The sequence below is a fragment of the Theobroma cacao genome, chromosome 5 (genome assembly GCF_000208745.1).
Source record: "Theobroma cacao cultivar B97-61/B2 chromosome 5, Criollo_cocoa_genome_V2, whole genome shotgun sequence".
NCBI lineage: Eukaryota > Viridiplantae > Streptophyta > Magnoliopsida > Malvales > Malvaceae > Theobroma > Theobroma cacao.
Window position 1 is genome coordinate 32,604,859 of NC_030854.1, and position 17,284 is coordinate 32,622,142.

The 17,284-nt window shown below is 37.6% G+C and overlaps 4 protein-coding genes across 7 annotated transcripts; 2 read left to right on the forward strand and 2 right to left on the reverse strand.

Moving 5' to 3' along the window:
- On the reverse strand, positions 15-2,166 carry LOC18599784 (protein PNS1). The gene is made up of 3 exons (XM_007029890.2): positions 1,963-2,166; positions 555-1,697; positions 15-473 (listed from the first exon to the last, which is right to left on the reverse strand). The coding sequence occupies exons 1-3, from the start codon at positions 2,020-2,022 to the stop codon at positions 339-341; spliced, it is 1,338 nt and encodes a 445-aa protein (XP_007029952.2). The 5' UTR covers positions 2,023-2,166; the 3' UTR covers positions 15-338.
- On the forward strand, positions 4,929-8,635 carry LOC18599783 (beta-glucuronosyltransferase GlcAT14A). Of its 2 annotated transcripts, none has more exons than XM_007029889.2 (4): positions 4,929-5,673; positions 5,816-5,891; positions 6,046-6,161; positions 7,988-8,635. In XM_007029889.2, exons 1-4 carry the CDS (start codon positions 5,184-5,186, stop codon positions 8,506-8,508), a joined length of 1,203 nt encoding a protein of 400 aa, XP_007029951.2. In that variant the 5' UTR covers positions 4,929-5,183; the 3' UTR covers positions 8,509-8,635. The 2 variants fall into 2 exon arrangements, 1 of the variants encoding a protein (XP_007029951.2); XR_001928262.1 differs by having other exon boundaries at positions 5,590-5,678; positions 5,775-5,891; positions 7,988-8,144.
- Positions 10,331-12,487, forward strand: LOC18599782 (protein-S-isoprenylcysteine O-methyltransferase A). Of its 3 annotated transcripts, none has more exons than XR_001927741.1 (2): positions 10,331-10,442; positions 11,823-12,487. XR_001927741.1 is itself a non-coding variant. In XM_018120568.1 (2 exons), exon 1 carries the CDS (start codon positions 10,533-10,535, stop codon positions 11,097-11,099), a length of 567 nt encoding a protein of 188 aa, XP_017976057.1. In that variant the 5' UTR covers positions 10,331-10,532; the 3' UTR covers positions 11,100-11,667; positions 11,823-12,487. The 3 variants fall into 3 exon arrangements, 2 of the variants coding, with proteins under 2 accessions (XP_017976057.1, XP_017976058.1); XM_018120568.1 differs by having other exon boundaries at positions 10,331-11,667; XM_018120569.1 differs by having other exon boundaries at positions 10,331-11,667; positions 11,828-12,487.
- On the reverse strand, positions 12,984-16,270 carry LOC18599781 (protein QUIRKY). Its single transcript, XM_018122372.1, has one exon. It carries the CDS (start codon positions 16,112-16,114, stop codon positions 13,118-13,120), a length of 2,997 nt encoding a protein of 998 aa, XP_017977861.1. The 5' UTR covers positions 16,115-16,270; the 3' UTR covers positions 12,984-13,117.

The following is a 17,284-nucleotide window of genomic DNA, read 5'->3' on the forward strand; positions in this document are numbered from 1 at the left end:
AAGAAGGGCAGCAGTGGAAGAAACTATATCCAGTAGGTGGATTCTTCTATTGCATAGAAAATGATCTATTATCACAGCAATCTGTTTTCTTTATGTTTATAATGAGAAAATATTCTATTTGAAATGTGGTCCATCTTTTTCAAAGATGCTACAAACTTGCTACGGAAATTGTATGGAATTTTTACAGAGAAGAGTTGGAATTCTAGCAACTAAACAGGCTCGCCAAAATTGTAAGATTTACCACAAGATGGGTGTTTTTGCATCAAAGTTTCTGTAGTCTTGATGATGAATCCTTACTTAATTGCCCAGGCTGCTCATCCGATGGCTTCCATAGACTGTTAAACTCGGTGTCTCTGAAGCTCTTGAATGCGAACTGGGATCGTTGAATCAAACCGAAGGCTTTGTGGGTTCTCAGCATAAGCAACAAAATAAGCTGAAACACATGCTTGTTGCCAGGCCAATGCTATCCGACACTGCCAGACCAAAATGAATGTATTAGTAAGTTTCATGCCAGGAAGTGTTTCTAACTTATCAGTCAAGGTTTACTCTCTTACCATGAAATAGCCGATCAAAAAAGCGTAGATAGACACTTCTGTTGCATAGCTCTTGTGAACTATAAGCGCCCATGTTCCTCCGGCTAAGGTGCATATTGAACCAACTGCAAGCCCAGAGAGAAAACAGAACACCCCTGTGAGGTCAGAATCAATCAATGATATCAGTTCTGCCCTTTGGAACATTTCCCACGTATTAGCTGATGCCTGCACAAAACCTTTATTATATACCCCTACATGAACGAAACCCCAGCGATTCCCATATTTGATGAGAGTTGAAGCAACTCCTGAGTAACAATTAGCACATGAGAACAAGAACTCGTCTGTGCCCCCTGCTACCAAGCTCATAGCTCTGGCTGAACCCCGAATGGTTCCAAAAACAGGAACAAGGGCTGAGCCTATGCATACACTTCCTACCAAATGCTTAATTGTGTCGCGGAAAGCAATCTGTGTGTTCATGTCGACCCCACAAGCAAAATTCATGTATCTGACGCGTGAGACTGTAACATACAGCAGGTTCTTGATCACTTGCATGCTCCATGTGAAGCTAAGCAGGATAAATACGATGAACAGGATGTCCAGGCCAGTTCCTGTAGAGGTCGCTCCCCCAATTCCGGTCACCAAGAAAGCGGAGTAGATTACACAGATTATGAGGGATAGGGTGACAAATGTAGTAGTACCATCAGGTGGAAAAGATGTGGAAACTTTGAGGATCTTGGTTGCATATGCAAATCTGGGATTGACCCAACAGGCATAGAGGGATTGGATCACGCCAGAAACTACTGCAATTGTACCTATTGCTAAACTTACTGGAGAACCAATTAATACATGGAGCACACCAACTGCACATGTAAGCAAGGGACTAACCCAGAAGGCAACTTTGACGGCTTTTGATGGATAGTGAAAAGAGATCCATTGCCATATGAAAGAAACAATTCCACCAGAAGCAGTTGAAACAAGAAGCGGAGGGTACCATTTCTTGGGGTGGAAACGATGGGTGTTGCTGGCATTGATGAGTCCACGGATGGTTAAGGCGATTACCAAGATGGAAACTAGGAACAACTGAATGTAGAAAATAATTTGAAAAATCTTCCTTAGGAATCGTCCCGCCACTGTTGCTTCTATCTTGATGCTTGGCTCTTGTCTCTGCAAGTACCAGTAGGAAGAAAGTTACAGAAATGAAGCAGTAAGAAAAGAAGGAAACAGAAACAGGAAACAGGCAGGCTTCCTTGGCAAGAAAATGAAAGAAGGTCAAGATACAAACAAGAATTGATGAAATCTGAAATGAAACCTTAGGGAAGATAATTATATTTCAGGACAGAAGCTTGATGGCCAAGAAAGAAGAAGAAGAAGAAATAAAACAAGCAAAAAAAGGGGCTTGAAAGAGAAAGAATGACAGAGAGAGAGATACCTGGATAATGCTCGTAGATGGAATTCTTTGTTCTTGAGTCTGCATGTGGAATTTCTGCATATTGGAGTCCCTAAATCTTTCCGCTTGTGATGGCTACTTAACTCGAAAGGAAAAAAAAAAAGAAAAGTCTTTGTTAAGTTTTAAATTCTTGGTCTTCCCCTTCTTGGCTGCCACACGATTATGCAAAAACTGCTCAGAATTAAGACTTCCCAACTTCAATATATAAATATTTATATATATATATTTGAAAGAGATCTATATTATTATTATTGTACCCTCGTCACTCTCCAAAGAAAAGACTTAACTTGTTTAAGTCTTCTTAACCTAATCATCACTCACGCATTTTCATGAGTTGACCAGCTCCTTTTCCTCTCTTTTTCCTAATAAAGATTGCAACTTACTTGATCCAAAACTTGTGGGAATTGTCAAGTGGGCTTATACATCAACACATAAAGCGTATAGTCAGTATGTTCATCGTTCATTTCATTAACTCATCACATCAATCTTATTTGTATATTGTATATGAATCTCACGTGATAAATCATGGTGACATAAATGTATATATCATTTTAAATACACAAAATGTATCTACAGCCAATCATTGACGGTGTTTCGGGGCTTCCTTTTGTTCTGGTTATGCTGAGATGGAAGATTGAGACAAATCCCCATTGTGTAGTTCTCGTGATGTAGGTGAGTCTTCCTTGGGGCTTTGAGATCTTTAACCTCTCCTCCTTTTCGGAGCAAACTTAACTTGTTTGGTTTAACTACTAACTAATTCCTTGTTCTTATATTGCTTTGTAAGGAACAAAGATATCATAAACCTGTTTTGTTTAAACATTTATGCACTCAAAAAACCAAACGACAAAAGCATGTAAAAGTAATATTAAATAAATGCACATTTGACAATTCAAAAGAATAAAATACCACTTTAATCAATACGAATATCCTCTATTCTTTTTCTTTTTTCTTTTCTAATGAGAATTACTTGCATCATGAAGCCTAAATGATTTGTATGTACATGTAAGATCTTGTGAGATACAACAAATACTTTATATATGAGGTATAGATATTATGTTAAAGTCGATTGAGACCTTGAAATCATTAAATTTTAAGTTTCAATTTCATCATGTGTATATTTAATCTGATTTTATACTAATTTAAGTTTATATAATTTATTAATCGATTTCTTATATTGAATGTAAATAATGTTATTTTTGTTCAAGATGGTCTGATTATGACGTAATTTCGACCTGTAAATGTAATCTCAATAAAAGAATATTGTATTAAAAAATGGAGTAAGTCAAAAATTAGAAAATGCTAAAGCAATGAGTTCATTAAAGGGGGGTACGTAGTATCATCTTCTCCATAACGTTTCAAATTCAATTGGATGTTGATTGAAAAAGCTAAAAGGAAAAAAAGGTGGGAACTATGAGGGAAAAAGGGTCATCCTAATGGAGAAATTGATGATGACTGGTTACCATTCCCTTCACGTAATATATAAGCAAAAAAATGGTGGGGGCATTGTGAGATTAGGTGAGTGGCATATGGGGAAATTGCAGAAGGAAACATTCCCCCAACCAATTAAATTCTTAAACGTCATATTATTATTGTTTACTCCTTTGATCAGCACCAATAATAATTTTCTAATTACAAGAGAATATCTCAGCTATTTGATGATGATACTTAAACATTTTCCCACTGAAAGGTCAAGAGGGAAGCTTGCTTCCTTCGCATTTTCCCCTTTTTGTTTTTACATTATCTTTATCAAATTCGGGCCAAAATTTTCTTCTATTTACACTTATATAAATTTAACGTTTAAGCTTATTTTATTTGACATTTAATGGCTTGACTTCTCTGTTCTCACACAGATAGAGATGATTTTGTTGTTATGGGGGCAATCTGGTACTATCAAAAAACATACCTTATTTTCAACTAATATCTAATGGGAAAACAAAACCTTTTTGGGTTTTCGTTCCTACCTTAAACCCTATAAAACTAATTGCCTTACATGGGTTTTAATTAAAAAATTATAAATTATTTTATTAACCTTTTTTTACCCAAAAATTTAATATTTATTAATTTTAAATTTAATAAATATCGAAAAGTTGGGATATGTAGAGTTCTATGTTAATTCGAAGTGAATCGGTTTTGAGTTAACAGTGGGTTTTGTCTATAACACCAATTTCATAAATAAAATATAGAAAAATTAATATAAAATTTAGAAAACATGTGTTCGATAGTCACTTTTATATTGCAAAAAAGAAAAGGAACAAAAAAGGGGGAATAAAAGTGGTATGGTAATTTACTTCCCATAAACACAACGGTTCATGTGAATGGCAGGGTTGGCCTGGAATTGGTATGAATCATGTGCCCTGACCAAATACACGTGATTTAGCATTTTGGGTTATTCATTTCCTCGTCGGTGTCATGTTTAAGTTTTCCACCAAAAAGCATCAGTGCTTGGAAGAATTGTTGGAAAATATGTACTTCAATTTTATCTCTTTCTTCTGCTTTGATCCTAAGGCGTTTTAGATCAAACCCAATTGGGCTTCTATCTGGTTAAAGCACCAGTTTAATGAAGCTGCCCAACTTCAATTGGCACAGTCAAGTTCTCAGGCCTAATCTCCACTTGGCAGAACCCAAACCCACAAGAGAATGAATGTGGAAAAAGAAAAGATGAAGCTTCCTGCAGAATAATATGTTGGATGCTTTTTCTCTTTGGTACGGTTGTTGACAGGTGACCAATTTGTTTTCTGGTTCAGCAGCACCTTCGGATAAAAGAGTATTTTGGTAAAATTCAAAACAATTTTTGGGATTTTCATTTCTTTCTTTCAAGTTGAATTCCACAAATACCCTACTAAAGTCCAATCTCTTCCTCCCATAAACCATAGGCAAAATAGGAAGTCCATCACCCAACTGGTATTAAAAGTCTTTCCCTACCAATAAATTGATGGAGTGACAGATGCAGGCCTTCACTTCAAAGTAAGGAACCCTCCAACAAGATCTAATCCGCACACTTCCGTATGCAAACAAGTTACCTTTTCATTATTCCCCCAATCTTGCAACAAAGCAATAATAGCATCCATCCAATATTATTAACCATTTTAACCACCCCTTAGCTTACAAAGACAACTGCCCTTTCTTCTTTCTCTCTTCCCAACTTTATCTCTAGTTTTTCATTTTTTTTCTTCTTATGACAAATTTTGTTTTTCCAACTAAAAATGGGCATCAGAATTTTCATGATTTCCTTCGTGTTAACCTCAATTCTGTTCTCTCTTTTATACATCCCAACTAAACTAAGCATCCCTATTACAAGCTTCAATCCCATGGCGACCTTGAACATTGTGCAAAAATCCAACAGGACATATCCAGTTACATTTGCCTACTTAATCTCAGCATCGAAGGGAGACACTGTCAAGCTAAAACGAGCCATACGGGCCTTATATCATCCTGGAAATCAGTATCTGATTCACCTGGACTACGAGGCGCCTGCCAGGGAGCATAGGGCGATTGCAGAGTTCGTATCCAACGACCCAGTTTTTAGCCTGGCTGGTAATGTCTATATTGTTGGGAAACCAAACTTGGTTACTTATAGAGGTCCAACTATGCTAGCTACAACGCTTCATGCAATGTCAATGCTTTTGAGGTGCTGCAAATGGGATTGGTTCATCAATCTTAGTGCTTCTGACTACCCTTTAGTAACTCAAGATGGTATGGTGAGTGGCCTTGTTTTGATGTTTTTAGTTCTTCAAATTCTGTAACTAACAGTTTTTTTTCTCTCTTTCTTTTTCATATTTCTTGTCATTTTACAGTTTTATGTGAGTTCATGACTTCATTTTTTGGGGGTTTTCAGATCTGATTCATGCCTTTTCTGACTTGCCAAAAGATCTCAATTTCATTCAGCATACCAGTCACCTGGGCTGGAAACTGTAAGGCACTTTTCTTCTATAATTATTTTGCCCATTGTTTTTGAATTTCAGCAATTTTTTACTCCAATTTTTTATATTACCGCATTATCTTTTTACCATGACATTTTATTCTCTGCAATTAAAAAAATATGAATTTCATAATAAAATTTTGCAGGAACAAGAGAGGGAAACCTATAATAATAGACCCAGGGCTTTACAGCCTCAACAAGTCAGAAATCTGGTGGGTTATTAAACAAAGGACTCTGCCCACCGCTTTCAAGCTCTACACAGGTTCCTCCCCGTACCTCTTTTTTTGGTTATTTCTCCAATGTCTCCCCAAATTTTTCTGTCAAAATCTTCCAAAAAAAGAATTCTCTTATCTCTGGCATGTGAGCTCCTGAACAAAGTGAAGTGACATCACATTCAGAAGTACCACAGTACATGCACATGGACATGCCTGAGAATATATTCAATAGAAACATAAAACTAAAAAAATTTTTCAGTCTTCTTAACTGGGTCCCTGTGTTTTTGGCATATTCTAATTCACATTTTTATCTTTTTCCTTATTTTTAATTTTGTGCCCATGGCATCAGATTGTTTTCAAATCAACCCACTGCCGACAAAATGAGCCTGACTTGCTTAAAATACAAATCCTGAAAGCTCAAGGTCCTGGTTATGTAACATCTAAATTTAGTCTTGTAACCCTCCTCCTTTTTGCTTTTATCCAGTGGGTTCCAGTTTTGAGGTTTCCTTAATGTGGAGCTCTAGATCTTGTGTTTCGGTTCAGTGACAGTCTCCAATTTTGTGTCAAGTAAGGCACCGGCCCTAATTAAAACAACCATCGGTTGTTTACTTGGAATAACTAAGGTGAAAACTCTACTAATTCTGGATTAACAAAGGTTAAACTCCCTAATTAAACTTAAGAGAGAAAGAAAAAAGGCAATGATTGAAGATTATTTCGGAGGAGATCTTTATTGTGAATTTGACTAGGATTTAGGCTTTTATTAGTGCTTCTCACATTGTATCTGTTCCATCCCATTTGTCCTTTTCCTGTCTCTTTTCCTATATGCTGCCATTAGTCATGGTAGGTAAGGTCAGTGAGTTGTTGCTCCAACAAATGTTTCGTGGCATTTCATCATTCTACCAAACTAGCCTTGTAACCATGTTGTCTTTGACCATTATCCTTCAATCACCAAACGATATTGTTAGCAAATCAAATCATATACAGACTCCATTTCTTCGGAGAATCTTTGCTGTCTGTTTTTGATTTTGGGAAACTTGTAAATTTTTACAAGCTTTTTTGAGTTTTGATATATTATATTCTTCGGAGATTGTCCTATAAATTGGCATGGATTAGTTTCTTTTTTACCCCAAGATCCAAAGATAGCTTAAGGACATTTACACTATCACGGGACTTCATTGTTGCATGGATCATTAAGAGTCTGAGAAGGCAACAAGGAAAAAAGAACCAAATTTTTGTAATCATAGGAGAAGGGACAGACTGCAAATTCCAGGCTACATGATCTAGAAAATCCACGTGCCTAAGCATATCTTCCTGACTTATTCAGTTGTTCCATATGGAATGCACGTGCTATGGTATCTCGTATAGGGTTCTTTACTCCTTTTATAAGTTCTAGACCATGGTATAAAGTATAAAGATTAATGAAGAATCTCTGTGGTTCCCTAGATAGTTAATCTGATGCAGAATGACAAGTAAATCTAGAGTTGATTAAACAATGGAAAATGCTTAGAAAAGCCCAATTTTCGATAATGGAGTCCAGACACTTTAAGTGGTGGAAAATGTCAGTGCAATTTCTGATGAACTTGCACATGCCACACCTGATAGCCTGATGAGTGATGACTGACTTGGAACTGTAGGGTGACTAATTAACATATCTTCACTTCAACTCAAAATTAGTAACATAAATTTGTTGGGAATTGGATTTCTTTTTTCTTTCTTTCCATTTTCTGTCAATGATTTTGTGCTGGATCAGACAATATTGTCATGGTTTCTTTAGGAATTTGAACATGTTCAATAAAATTGTCTGATGAAAAAGTATTTGATATCATCTATCAGAAATCAGCATTAGATTCATCATTTCGTTCATTAACAACAGGTTCAGCTTGGACTGTGATCTCAAGATCTTTTGCTGAGTATTCCATAGTGGGGTGGGACAACTTGCCAAGGACTTTGCTTCTATACTATACCAATTTTGTGTCTTCTCCTGAAGGTTACTTCCAGACATTGATATGCAACTCTGAAGACTACAAAAACACAACAGTCAACCATGACCTTCACTATATTACTTGGGATATGCCTCCAAAGCAGCACCCTAGGTCCCTGGGACTCAAAGATTTCAGAAGAATGGTTCTGAGCAGCCGCCCATTTGCCAGAAAATTCAAGAGAAATGACCCAGTTCTTGACAAAATTGATCGAGAGCTTCTCAAAAGGAGGAAAGGAAAGTTTCCTTATGGGGGTTGGTGTTCTGAAAATGGAAAGAAACAAAGGGCATGCTCAGGTTTCCAGGGTGAGAATTATGGTATTTTGAAGCCTGGAGCTGGGTCTAGGAGGTTAAAAACTTTGCTAACAAAACTTCTTTCAGCAAGGGGTTTCAGTAAGAGGCAGTGTAGACTATAGATGAAAATATTTTTTATTCTCCTTAAATTGAATGAATACCATATAAAGCTGTTTGTTTTTTTCCCCTATTTGAATGAAAAATCATCTGTGTTCATTCTTGTGATGAATAGCAGCTAAATTGCTACCACCTAATCTCCAAGGTAATGTATGAACTAATTTGAGGAAGAGGTCTATGGCATTCATCCATGCTTAGCTACCTTGTTGAAAAAACTTTAGCTCTTCTACTATGCCCATATCCTGAAAAAAAAGCATCAAAGAGATATATGAAAGAAAACAGCCAAGAAAATGGAAAAATCTATAAAGCATTTCAATATAACAGACTCATATAAACAATTTATAAATCTTTCGAAGGCCCATTGAAACTGGTTAAGATCTGGATGGTCTGAACTGCGTCAAGTAAATACCGTAGGTAAGATATTGGAGAAAATTAAACCCAATAAAGCTGGTTAGTGTTGGGTTTAATTTCCTCCAATTCTTACATACAACTTATTCACTAATTTCCTTGAGTTTAAGTCCTTAGATTCTGTATGCCAGCCTAGAGAAATAAATAACATTAAGCAAGAATTGGAGGAAATTAAACCGAAATAGAGGCAGATATGCAATAATACCAATGAATTTGGCTTAATTCCCTCCAATTCTCACATACAACTCAATACACCACCTTTCTTTTTTCTCCTGTGATGTCTTTGGTTCTCACAATATGGCAATGCCCTTAAGCTTTGAAAGATGGTTATATATAACAAAGAGATCAAACATTTCACATGACAAGAAGATAACAAAAGAGTTGCTCAAGATGCATGAAGTTTTGAGTGGCAAAAATGTCGTGAGGCTTTTTACGACGACAAGGTTGTTGTTTGACTAGCATGTGCTGTACCAAAAGACAGCCAGGATTTGATCTTAAGTAGCGTTTGGTATGAGAAAAGTAAGAGTATATTTTTTTAATGTGTTTAATTAAATTATATTACAGTATTTGTTTTACAACAGACCACTACAATGTAAGGTTGCAATACAATCACATTACAGTCAAGAGATATAATGTGATTGCAGTCCAAAATTAATGCAATCACATTACATTACGATAGCGTTTGGTATGAGAGAAGTGATAACACATTCCCTATAATGTGTCTAACTAAATTACATTGCATGTTGGTTTTGCAACAGACCATTGCAATGTAAGATTGCAATACAATCACGTTACAACCAAGAGATGTAATATGATTGCAGTTCAAAACTAATGCAATCACATTATATTGCACTCTGTAATTTTATTAAAGACATTTTTACCTTTCAACTTTATTACTTTGTGAAAAATATTTTATAATGTTATAATTAAAATAAAAAATATTAAAATAAAATATATAATATAAGAATTAGAAAATAAAATAAAATATATATAATATAAGTAAAAAATTAAAATAAACTATATAATGTAAAAATTATATTAAAAAAATAAAAATAAAATATATGACATTAAAAATATATGTAAGAGATAGTATTATATAAAAATTAATAATAAAAAATATAAGTATATTAAACTTATATTTTAATAAATAAAGATAATTTTGAAATTAACATTACATTCCCAACAAAGTATTTGTAAACCAAACGTTACAATATTATTTTTCATATATTTTAACTATTATTTTACTTGTATATCAAATACTGTAATGTTATGTTTCCTGTAATCACATTAACTATAATCATATTGCATTGTAAAATATCAAATAACCTTTAGTTGTACATATATGCTTAATTAAAAGAAATTAAAAAATATATAACTTAAAAAGAGAGCTTAAAAGGATTAAAATGCCTAAAACCCTTTTCCCCCTTTCTTTTTTGTCATCAGTGCTCCTACGCATCAGCCGCACCTTTCCTCTCCAAGACTGCAACGTCTTTCACCAGAGCAGTAGATCCAAGGTGGTTCAAACCCACAGGTAAACCCCAAACCCCAACTCAAAGGAAGTAACTTTGCATTCCAAGGACGCAACTTTTACATTCAAGGAAGCAACTTTAATTTCAGAGAAATGAACCCATTATCTCAATTTTTGTTGGCGATTCTCTTTTTTCATAGCTCAGAATACATTTTAGCCGTTGCCATTCATGGGATATCAAATGTTAGTCTCACGTCACTTCTTGTTAGCAAAGAATATGCTTTAGCCATGGTTTTTTCATTGGTTGAATACTATTTTGAAGTCCTTTTATTCCCTGGATTAAAAGAACATTTGTGGGTTAGCAACCTGGGGCTGGCAATGGTTGTTATAGGAGAAATTATAAGAAAGTTGGCCATTGTAACCGCGGGTCGGTCTTTTACACATTTGATTAAGAGATACCATGAGGAGCATCATAAGTTGGTTACTGACGGCGTTTATGGATTTGTTCGTCATCCGAGTTATTGTGGTTTCTTGGTTTGGTCAGTCGGTACCCAGATAATGCTGTGTAATCCCATAGCAACTATTGGTTTTGCGGTTGTAGTTTGGCAGTTTTTTGCAAAGCGGATTCCTTATGAGGAATATTTTTTAAGGCAGTTTTTTGGGGCAGATTATGAGGAGTATGCTCGGCGAGTTCCTTCTGGGGTTCCATTTGTGAAGTGAAAGTTCTTGGATTATGTTTGTGGGACTGACTTTGATTGACATAAGCTTTTTTAGTGTGATTTGAGGTGAGTAATTTGGGGCTTGGAAACCTGAAATAATAGTAGTTATCACAAAATTGGCTATCATGGCCATGGTTGGTCATTCACACTTTTGATTAAGGTCTGGTTTACTGTGTGGAGCGTCATAGGTTGATTACCAATGGAGTTTATGGATTGGTTCATCATCCAGATTTTGGTGGTTTCTTTGTTTGGTCAGTTGGTACTCAGATAATGCTCTGTAATCCTCTGTTGATGATTGTTTTGCTGTTGTCATTGGGCAGTTATTTGCAAAGCGGATCGCTTTTGAGGACTTTTGTTTGAGGCAGATTATGAGGAGTATGCTTGAAGCATTCCTTCTGGGTTTCCATCCATGTCTGGATTAGGATTGTGTTAGTAGGGGGCTTTGGTTTGCATAAGCTTTTTAAGTGAGGAAAAAAAAAATCTTTTGAACCTGAAAAGATTGGTGGCCAACATGGAAAGATGTTCTACACTTCTATTGTTGTTAATTCCCAACATGGTTGCATAGGGGGGTAATGAACTGTATTCAATCATCTTTAAGGCTGCTTCTGTTAATAACAGTTTAATTATCTTTTGATGATCTTAATTTCATTCATTTGAAAATTAAAAATATTATATCTGTTGGTTCTGGATAATACAAACCTATTTGCTGTGTTTTTGTTGCCAGATTAGATTGTTAGTTATTCCAATACTGCTGCTGATGGTATGAAGTTGATAAAAATGGAAAAGTTCCGATATATTTGTGGATCTTGAATTGAAACAAGATAGCGGCTAGAGTCTTCCTTCAAAATAGATCCTCCGTGAATGGATATGCTTGAGATACACGAGTTTGCATTGCAGCAGTGGCAAATGGGAATGCATTGTTTAAGAGCCTGAAGAAGCCAGTTTGATGGACTCCAACTTCACCATCTTGTGGAGCTGGATGATGCACTGGACATGATTGCTGGGTTTTGCCACGATGAACTGTCCAGCATCAGACTTAATCAGTCATCTGGATTGATTAATGTTTTGATCTCTGAGAAAGGACTTAGCATCGTCCCTAATGTTAGTTGATTGCAGAGCAGAGTTCTGCATCAGAAGCATTGTTTTTTCCTCGTGTAAGATGCTTAAGTTGCCCTTACAAAAATGAAGTAACCTTATTGAAAACATAATTAAAAACACAAGGATCTTCTACCTTTTACTTCTGGTGATGAATAGATCTCAATATCTCAACAGCCTCTTTTGGGGTTTTTTTTTATTATTATTATTGTTGTAAATCTTCACTACACCTAGAAGAATTTGTGAGAATTGATCAATAGATTTTAATATCTTTATGAAGGCTCATTTGGACAAGATTTATCATTTTTTCTTCCTCCCTTTTCTTTTAATCTTAACAACTCCTAAATGAGACACCAAACATCTACATGACTGTGATGAGTTGATCAAGAGATCTCAATATCTTTAGTAGTTCACTAGACAAAAGATTTGCCCCCTACTTTTCTTTAATCATTTTATAAGTCTGAACAACTCTTTCCTAAAAAGATTCTTAACTTCTCCATAATTGCAATGAGTTGAAGTCAAACAGACAAGCGGAATATAAAATTTCTAAGACTTATGCTGAGTCCAATATCAAGTCTCTGTTAATCAACTTGTGTTTTAATAAATTACCAACTTTTCTCTCATAATCATGGAAAACATGTTCCCATTTATATGCAATGCGCTCCTAAAAGTTTACCTTTAATGCAATGCCAACGGTCACCTTGGTTCCTTTAACAACCCATTGTCCCCCAGACAACAACGGTCACTTTTTCCTATTTTATGAAATTCCAACACCAACTTTTCACCAACATAATAAAGAAAGAAAACCATTCATTATTCCATTTTAATACGTGATCAAAGAACTAATCAAATAAAACAATATTATGCTAACTAGACTAGAAACCAACCATTCACCAAGAAAGTGCATCCCCACCGTCCGGAATTCTACATGATTTGATCGGAAAGCGACGGTAGTCGCCGGAAGAAGTTGAGCGGAACCGATGGCATGTCATCTCTGAACCTTGGGTGGCGGATGTAGTAGAATCCTGACCCTAACACAAAGACCTTGAATGGTACCACATAAAACAGCAATGAAGCAAAGAGGCAGAACACCACGAATAGGCCTGTTGCTCTTGGGTCCCTCCAATTGAACAAGGCCTCCAAACGCTCCCCTTGGGCTGCCACGTCACCCAATAGCGTTTGAGCCCGCCCCGCTAGTGCTCGTAGACGATCGTATCGTATACGTATGGTATCCGGTGATCGTGTGGTTGGTAATCCATCAAATTCTTCGTCTAGCTCATCGGGACCCACGGCGTCCACGTAGGAGAGTCTCGGGTCCATGTTGTTTGGGACCCGTAGGCGATAGCGAAATCTCAATGCTAGGATCAACAAGGCGTACATGAATACGGTGGGGAGCAATAGATGTGGACATAGCACCACTGCCAAAAGCAGCACGTGCACCAAAACAGTAGTTGGAGGGTGCGTCCACGTGCGAATCCCATCCAACCAGCGTGCCAGAGTTGCCGCATGCGACAAACACCCCACAACTCGAAACCAGTTTGCCTTGCTTCTCCTCAGGCTCCACACGTGTGTATCACTGTCCAGCATGAACTGAACCACTTCTTGTCCCAAAGGCGGCTCGGACCTGGCTAGCCTAGCCGTCACTAAGCGCATAGCGGTATGGCGCAGTATGTCTTGCTGGGCTGGACCCAATGGTCGAATATAGTGCATTCTTGGTAACATTGGGCTGCCATAAGCTTGGATTAGACTTAGCCATGACGAGCAAGAAAATCTAACGGTTATCTCAATCTCCCCCATCTTCTTGGCACCGTTGGGCAGCAATACGGTTAGGCAGTAGGTATTTAAATACACCCTATTCGTATCAAGTGTCGATAGTCGGACACGTATCTTACCAACACGTACATCTCTACCGGGTTTTCCTGCTTCATCACGCTTGTACCTTTCGTTATCGAATACACCAATAGTGAGTACTGTACATGGATCATATACATCCCACGTGTATTGCTCATTCCAACGTGGATTAAACCGATCAAGAATCGTACGTGTACGTATCCACTTGGGTCCATACTTGGCCACCACGTAAGCATCGGTAGTCCCACGTGTACCGTCCTTGGTCTTGACAGGTAACAAATTACTGGCCCCACGAATCCCAACCTCAAGCAACCCAATGGGAGCCTTAGCCAGCTGCTTAGCGGCGGCTCGGACATCGCTAGTCACGTGAGCGGCTTCATCAAGCACGTGATAGCCACCTTCTAAACATGCTCTGACATGTATTCTGCCTGCATAAGGCTTACTTTCACCACCAACCAAATTAAACCATCTTGATTTAAGCTCCATTTTATCATCTGTCCTCCTCTCCAAGCTTGGTACATGAATTTTCGCCTGACCCACTGGCTGCCCATTGCTCACATCTTCAACCGTGACCACCAAAAACGGCTCAAACGGCTCAGCCGCCACGAAAACCAAATCCTCATTCCAAGCTGACCCAAGTTGAGTCCTGCTGGTTTTGAAAAGTTGAGCCCCAAGCTGAGCCTTGATGTAAAGTTCAGGACTCCGAACCTTAGCTTCGGACCCCAAACCAAGCTGCAAATCTTGGGTTTGGATAACCGTTAGTCTCAAATACCAAAGCTTTGGAGACAAGTAAACCTTAGCTCGGGTCTCGGGTATTAACCCACCCGAATCTGACTGCCAAGCTTCCTGGAAAGCTTCATCAGCTTGTGTTCCGACCCAAACAGCAACCATGACATCATTTCCAGGCGACTTCTCGGATTCAAGACTATACCATTGTGGAGCTAAAGGACTATCCGGAGGAACCCTTTTTGGCACTTCTTGTAGATCAAACGACACCGTTCCTAAACAATTCTCCACCAAAGAAGTAGCTCCTTCTTTTTCTTCTTCTTTGTTCTCTTCTTCAGTCCAAACTGACACTTCCAAGGAACTTGAATTCAACCCATCTTTGTCGAAAGCGAAAACTTGGTCCCAATCTTTATCAATTTGGCTTTTTGTTTTGATACTGTGAGTACCAATAACTAGCTTGCCATAAGCGGGACAAGCTGGTTCTTTGTTGGCTCGTTTTGCTTTAACAACTCGGACGTATAAAAACGGCATACGGTCTACGAGATCGTATGCATGGCTACGGTCACCGGAGAGTGATCGGAGTTCTAGCTCGTTGATGACCAGTTCAGTGCTTTTTCCTGTTTCAGCCTTGTCTTTTGCTGCCTTCGTTGGCTCTTCTTTATGTGCTAGTGGTGGATTCTCTACCTCTGCCGACGGCGCAGTTGTCGCTGGAGTAGCAGCTGCGGCGGCGTCTTGAGGGTTACTATTCTCTGCCGGAGGTGGATTTGGCTTATCTTCTTCTTTGGGTGATTCTTCTTTAGGCTTTTCCTCTTCTTCTTTCTTTTCCCCCACTTTTTCCTCCTTCTTATCCTCCTCTGGCTTTGGATTCTCCAGTGGCTTCTCCCCTGCTGCCTCTGCTTTCTCCTCCGCCGCAGCCTCAGCCGCTACCGGAGGCGTCTCTCCATCAACATAAAAAACTTTAACTCCAATCTCCCCTTTAATCTGGGAAAAAACACTCCTTTTCTCCAACGGGTAATAAACGAGACTCTCGTCTCCAGCTTTCACAAAAACACTGCCAGCCAACTTCACTTTCCCCAAAAAAGTGCTTCTTTTCCCTGTTTTCTTATCATTATACAGATTAATCTCCAATATCTCCGTAGCCATTGACTCTATATCATGAACCAGAAACTCCAGCTTCTCATCCCAGACTGGATTTAGATCTCTAAACTTTGTCTTGGTTCTTCTTCTTTGACCATCAAAATCAACTATGGCATAAGCACTGGCCGTTCCTTGCCCATCTTTTGGCATCAGGTTTTTGGCGTTGCAGATTTCAACTATAAGCTTTCTAGTGCAATTCTCTGCCATTGTTTTGGTGAAACAATGAGATCATACAGAGGAAAATTGATCTGGGTTTGGAGTGATTGAGCAAATGAAGCTAGAAAGAGAGAGTTTTTGTTAGAGAGAAAGAGTGAGAAAAAGAGAAAGAGACGTTGAAGTTGTTTTCTTCTTTATTTTGCGAGTAAAAGTGAAGGAAATGGAGGCCAGGTCGGGGGTTTAAAAAGGAGAAGGCATTGAAAGAGAGTGGAGCGTGGACACGTCTGCAATGACACGTATGACGAAGTTACACGTGGCAAAATCTCGGAGGGTGTGATTGGTTTGGATGGATTGTGCAAACAGGATCAGGCAAGCCCCGGCTTGTCTGGTGCTGAGACGATTGATAATTTGTAATGAGGCTTGGGTTTGCAGATATTTACCAAAATGAACTAGGAAAAGTCTATGCCCGTTCATGAATTTGGCAAGACTTTTTTTTTTTTTTTGTGTGAATTTCATTGAACAGAAGGAAAGAATCATGAAGAGTCATAATAAATGTATGAAAACAGGGAACAAATTTTCCTGTTTTTCTCTTTGTCTGAGCTTGTACTAATTCATCACTTTCTTGGGGCTTGTTCCACGTTCGTAATGAAGGGTTCACTAAGTCATAATTATTTGTTGTTAAAAAAATAGAAATAAAAACAATAAAAGAAACAAAAGTTAATTGTTATGAACATGAATTTATCTACACTTTTTTAATTGTTATGAACATGAATTTATCTACACTTTTTACATGCACAGATCAAAGCCAAGAGGTGAAATGCATTATCATATCATGCTTTGGGAAAAGGGAAAAAGGGGAAAAAAATGAAGGAATTGATTCATAATTATCATTGGATTAATTAAAGAGGGTAAATTTTTTTATGCAGAACCCAAGATTTAGCTGAAAACAAGAAGAATATTTATACAGATAAAGATTCTCATGAATTTCAGTTCATTTTGGCTTGTAGCTGAGATAGGCTATGTGTTTGATGATTTGTTTCTCTTATTTATTATGGAAGAAGGCATATATATATATATATATATATATATCAACACAAGTGGGCTTGCAACTACTACAGTCTGCAGAAATGAACGTTGCTTTGTTGCTGTGCTCTCTTCTTTTCAGTCTCTTGGGATAAAAAGAAAAGATTTAAAGAGAGAAGAGGCTCCACATTTTAACGA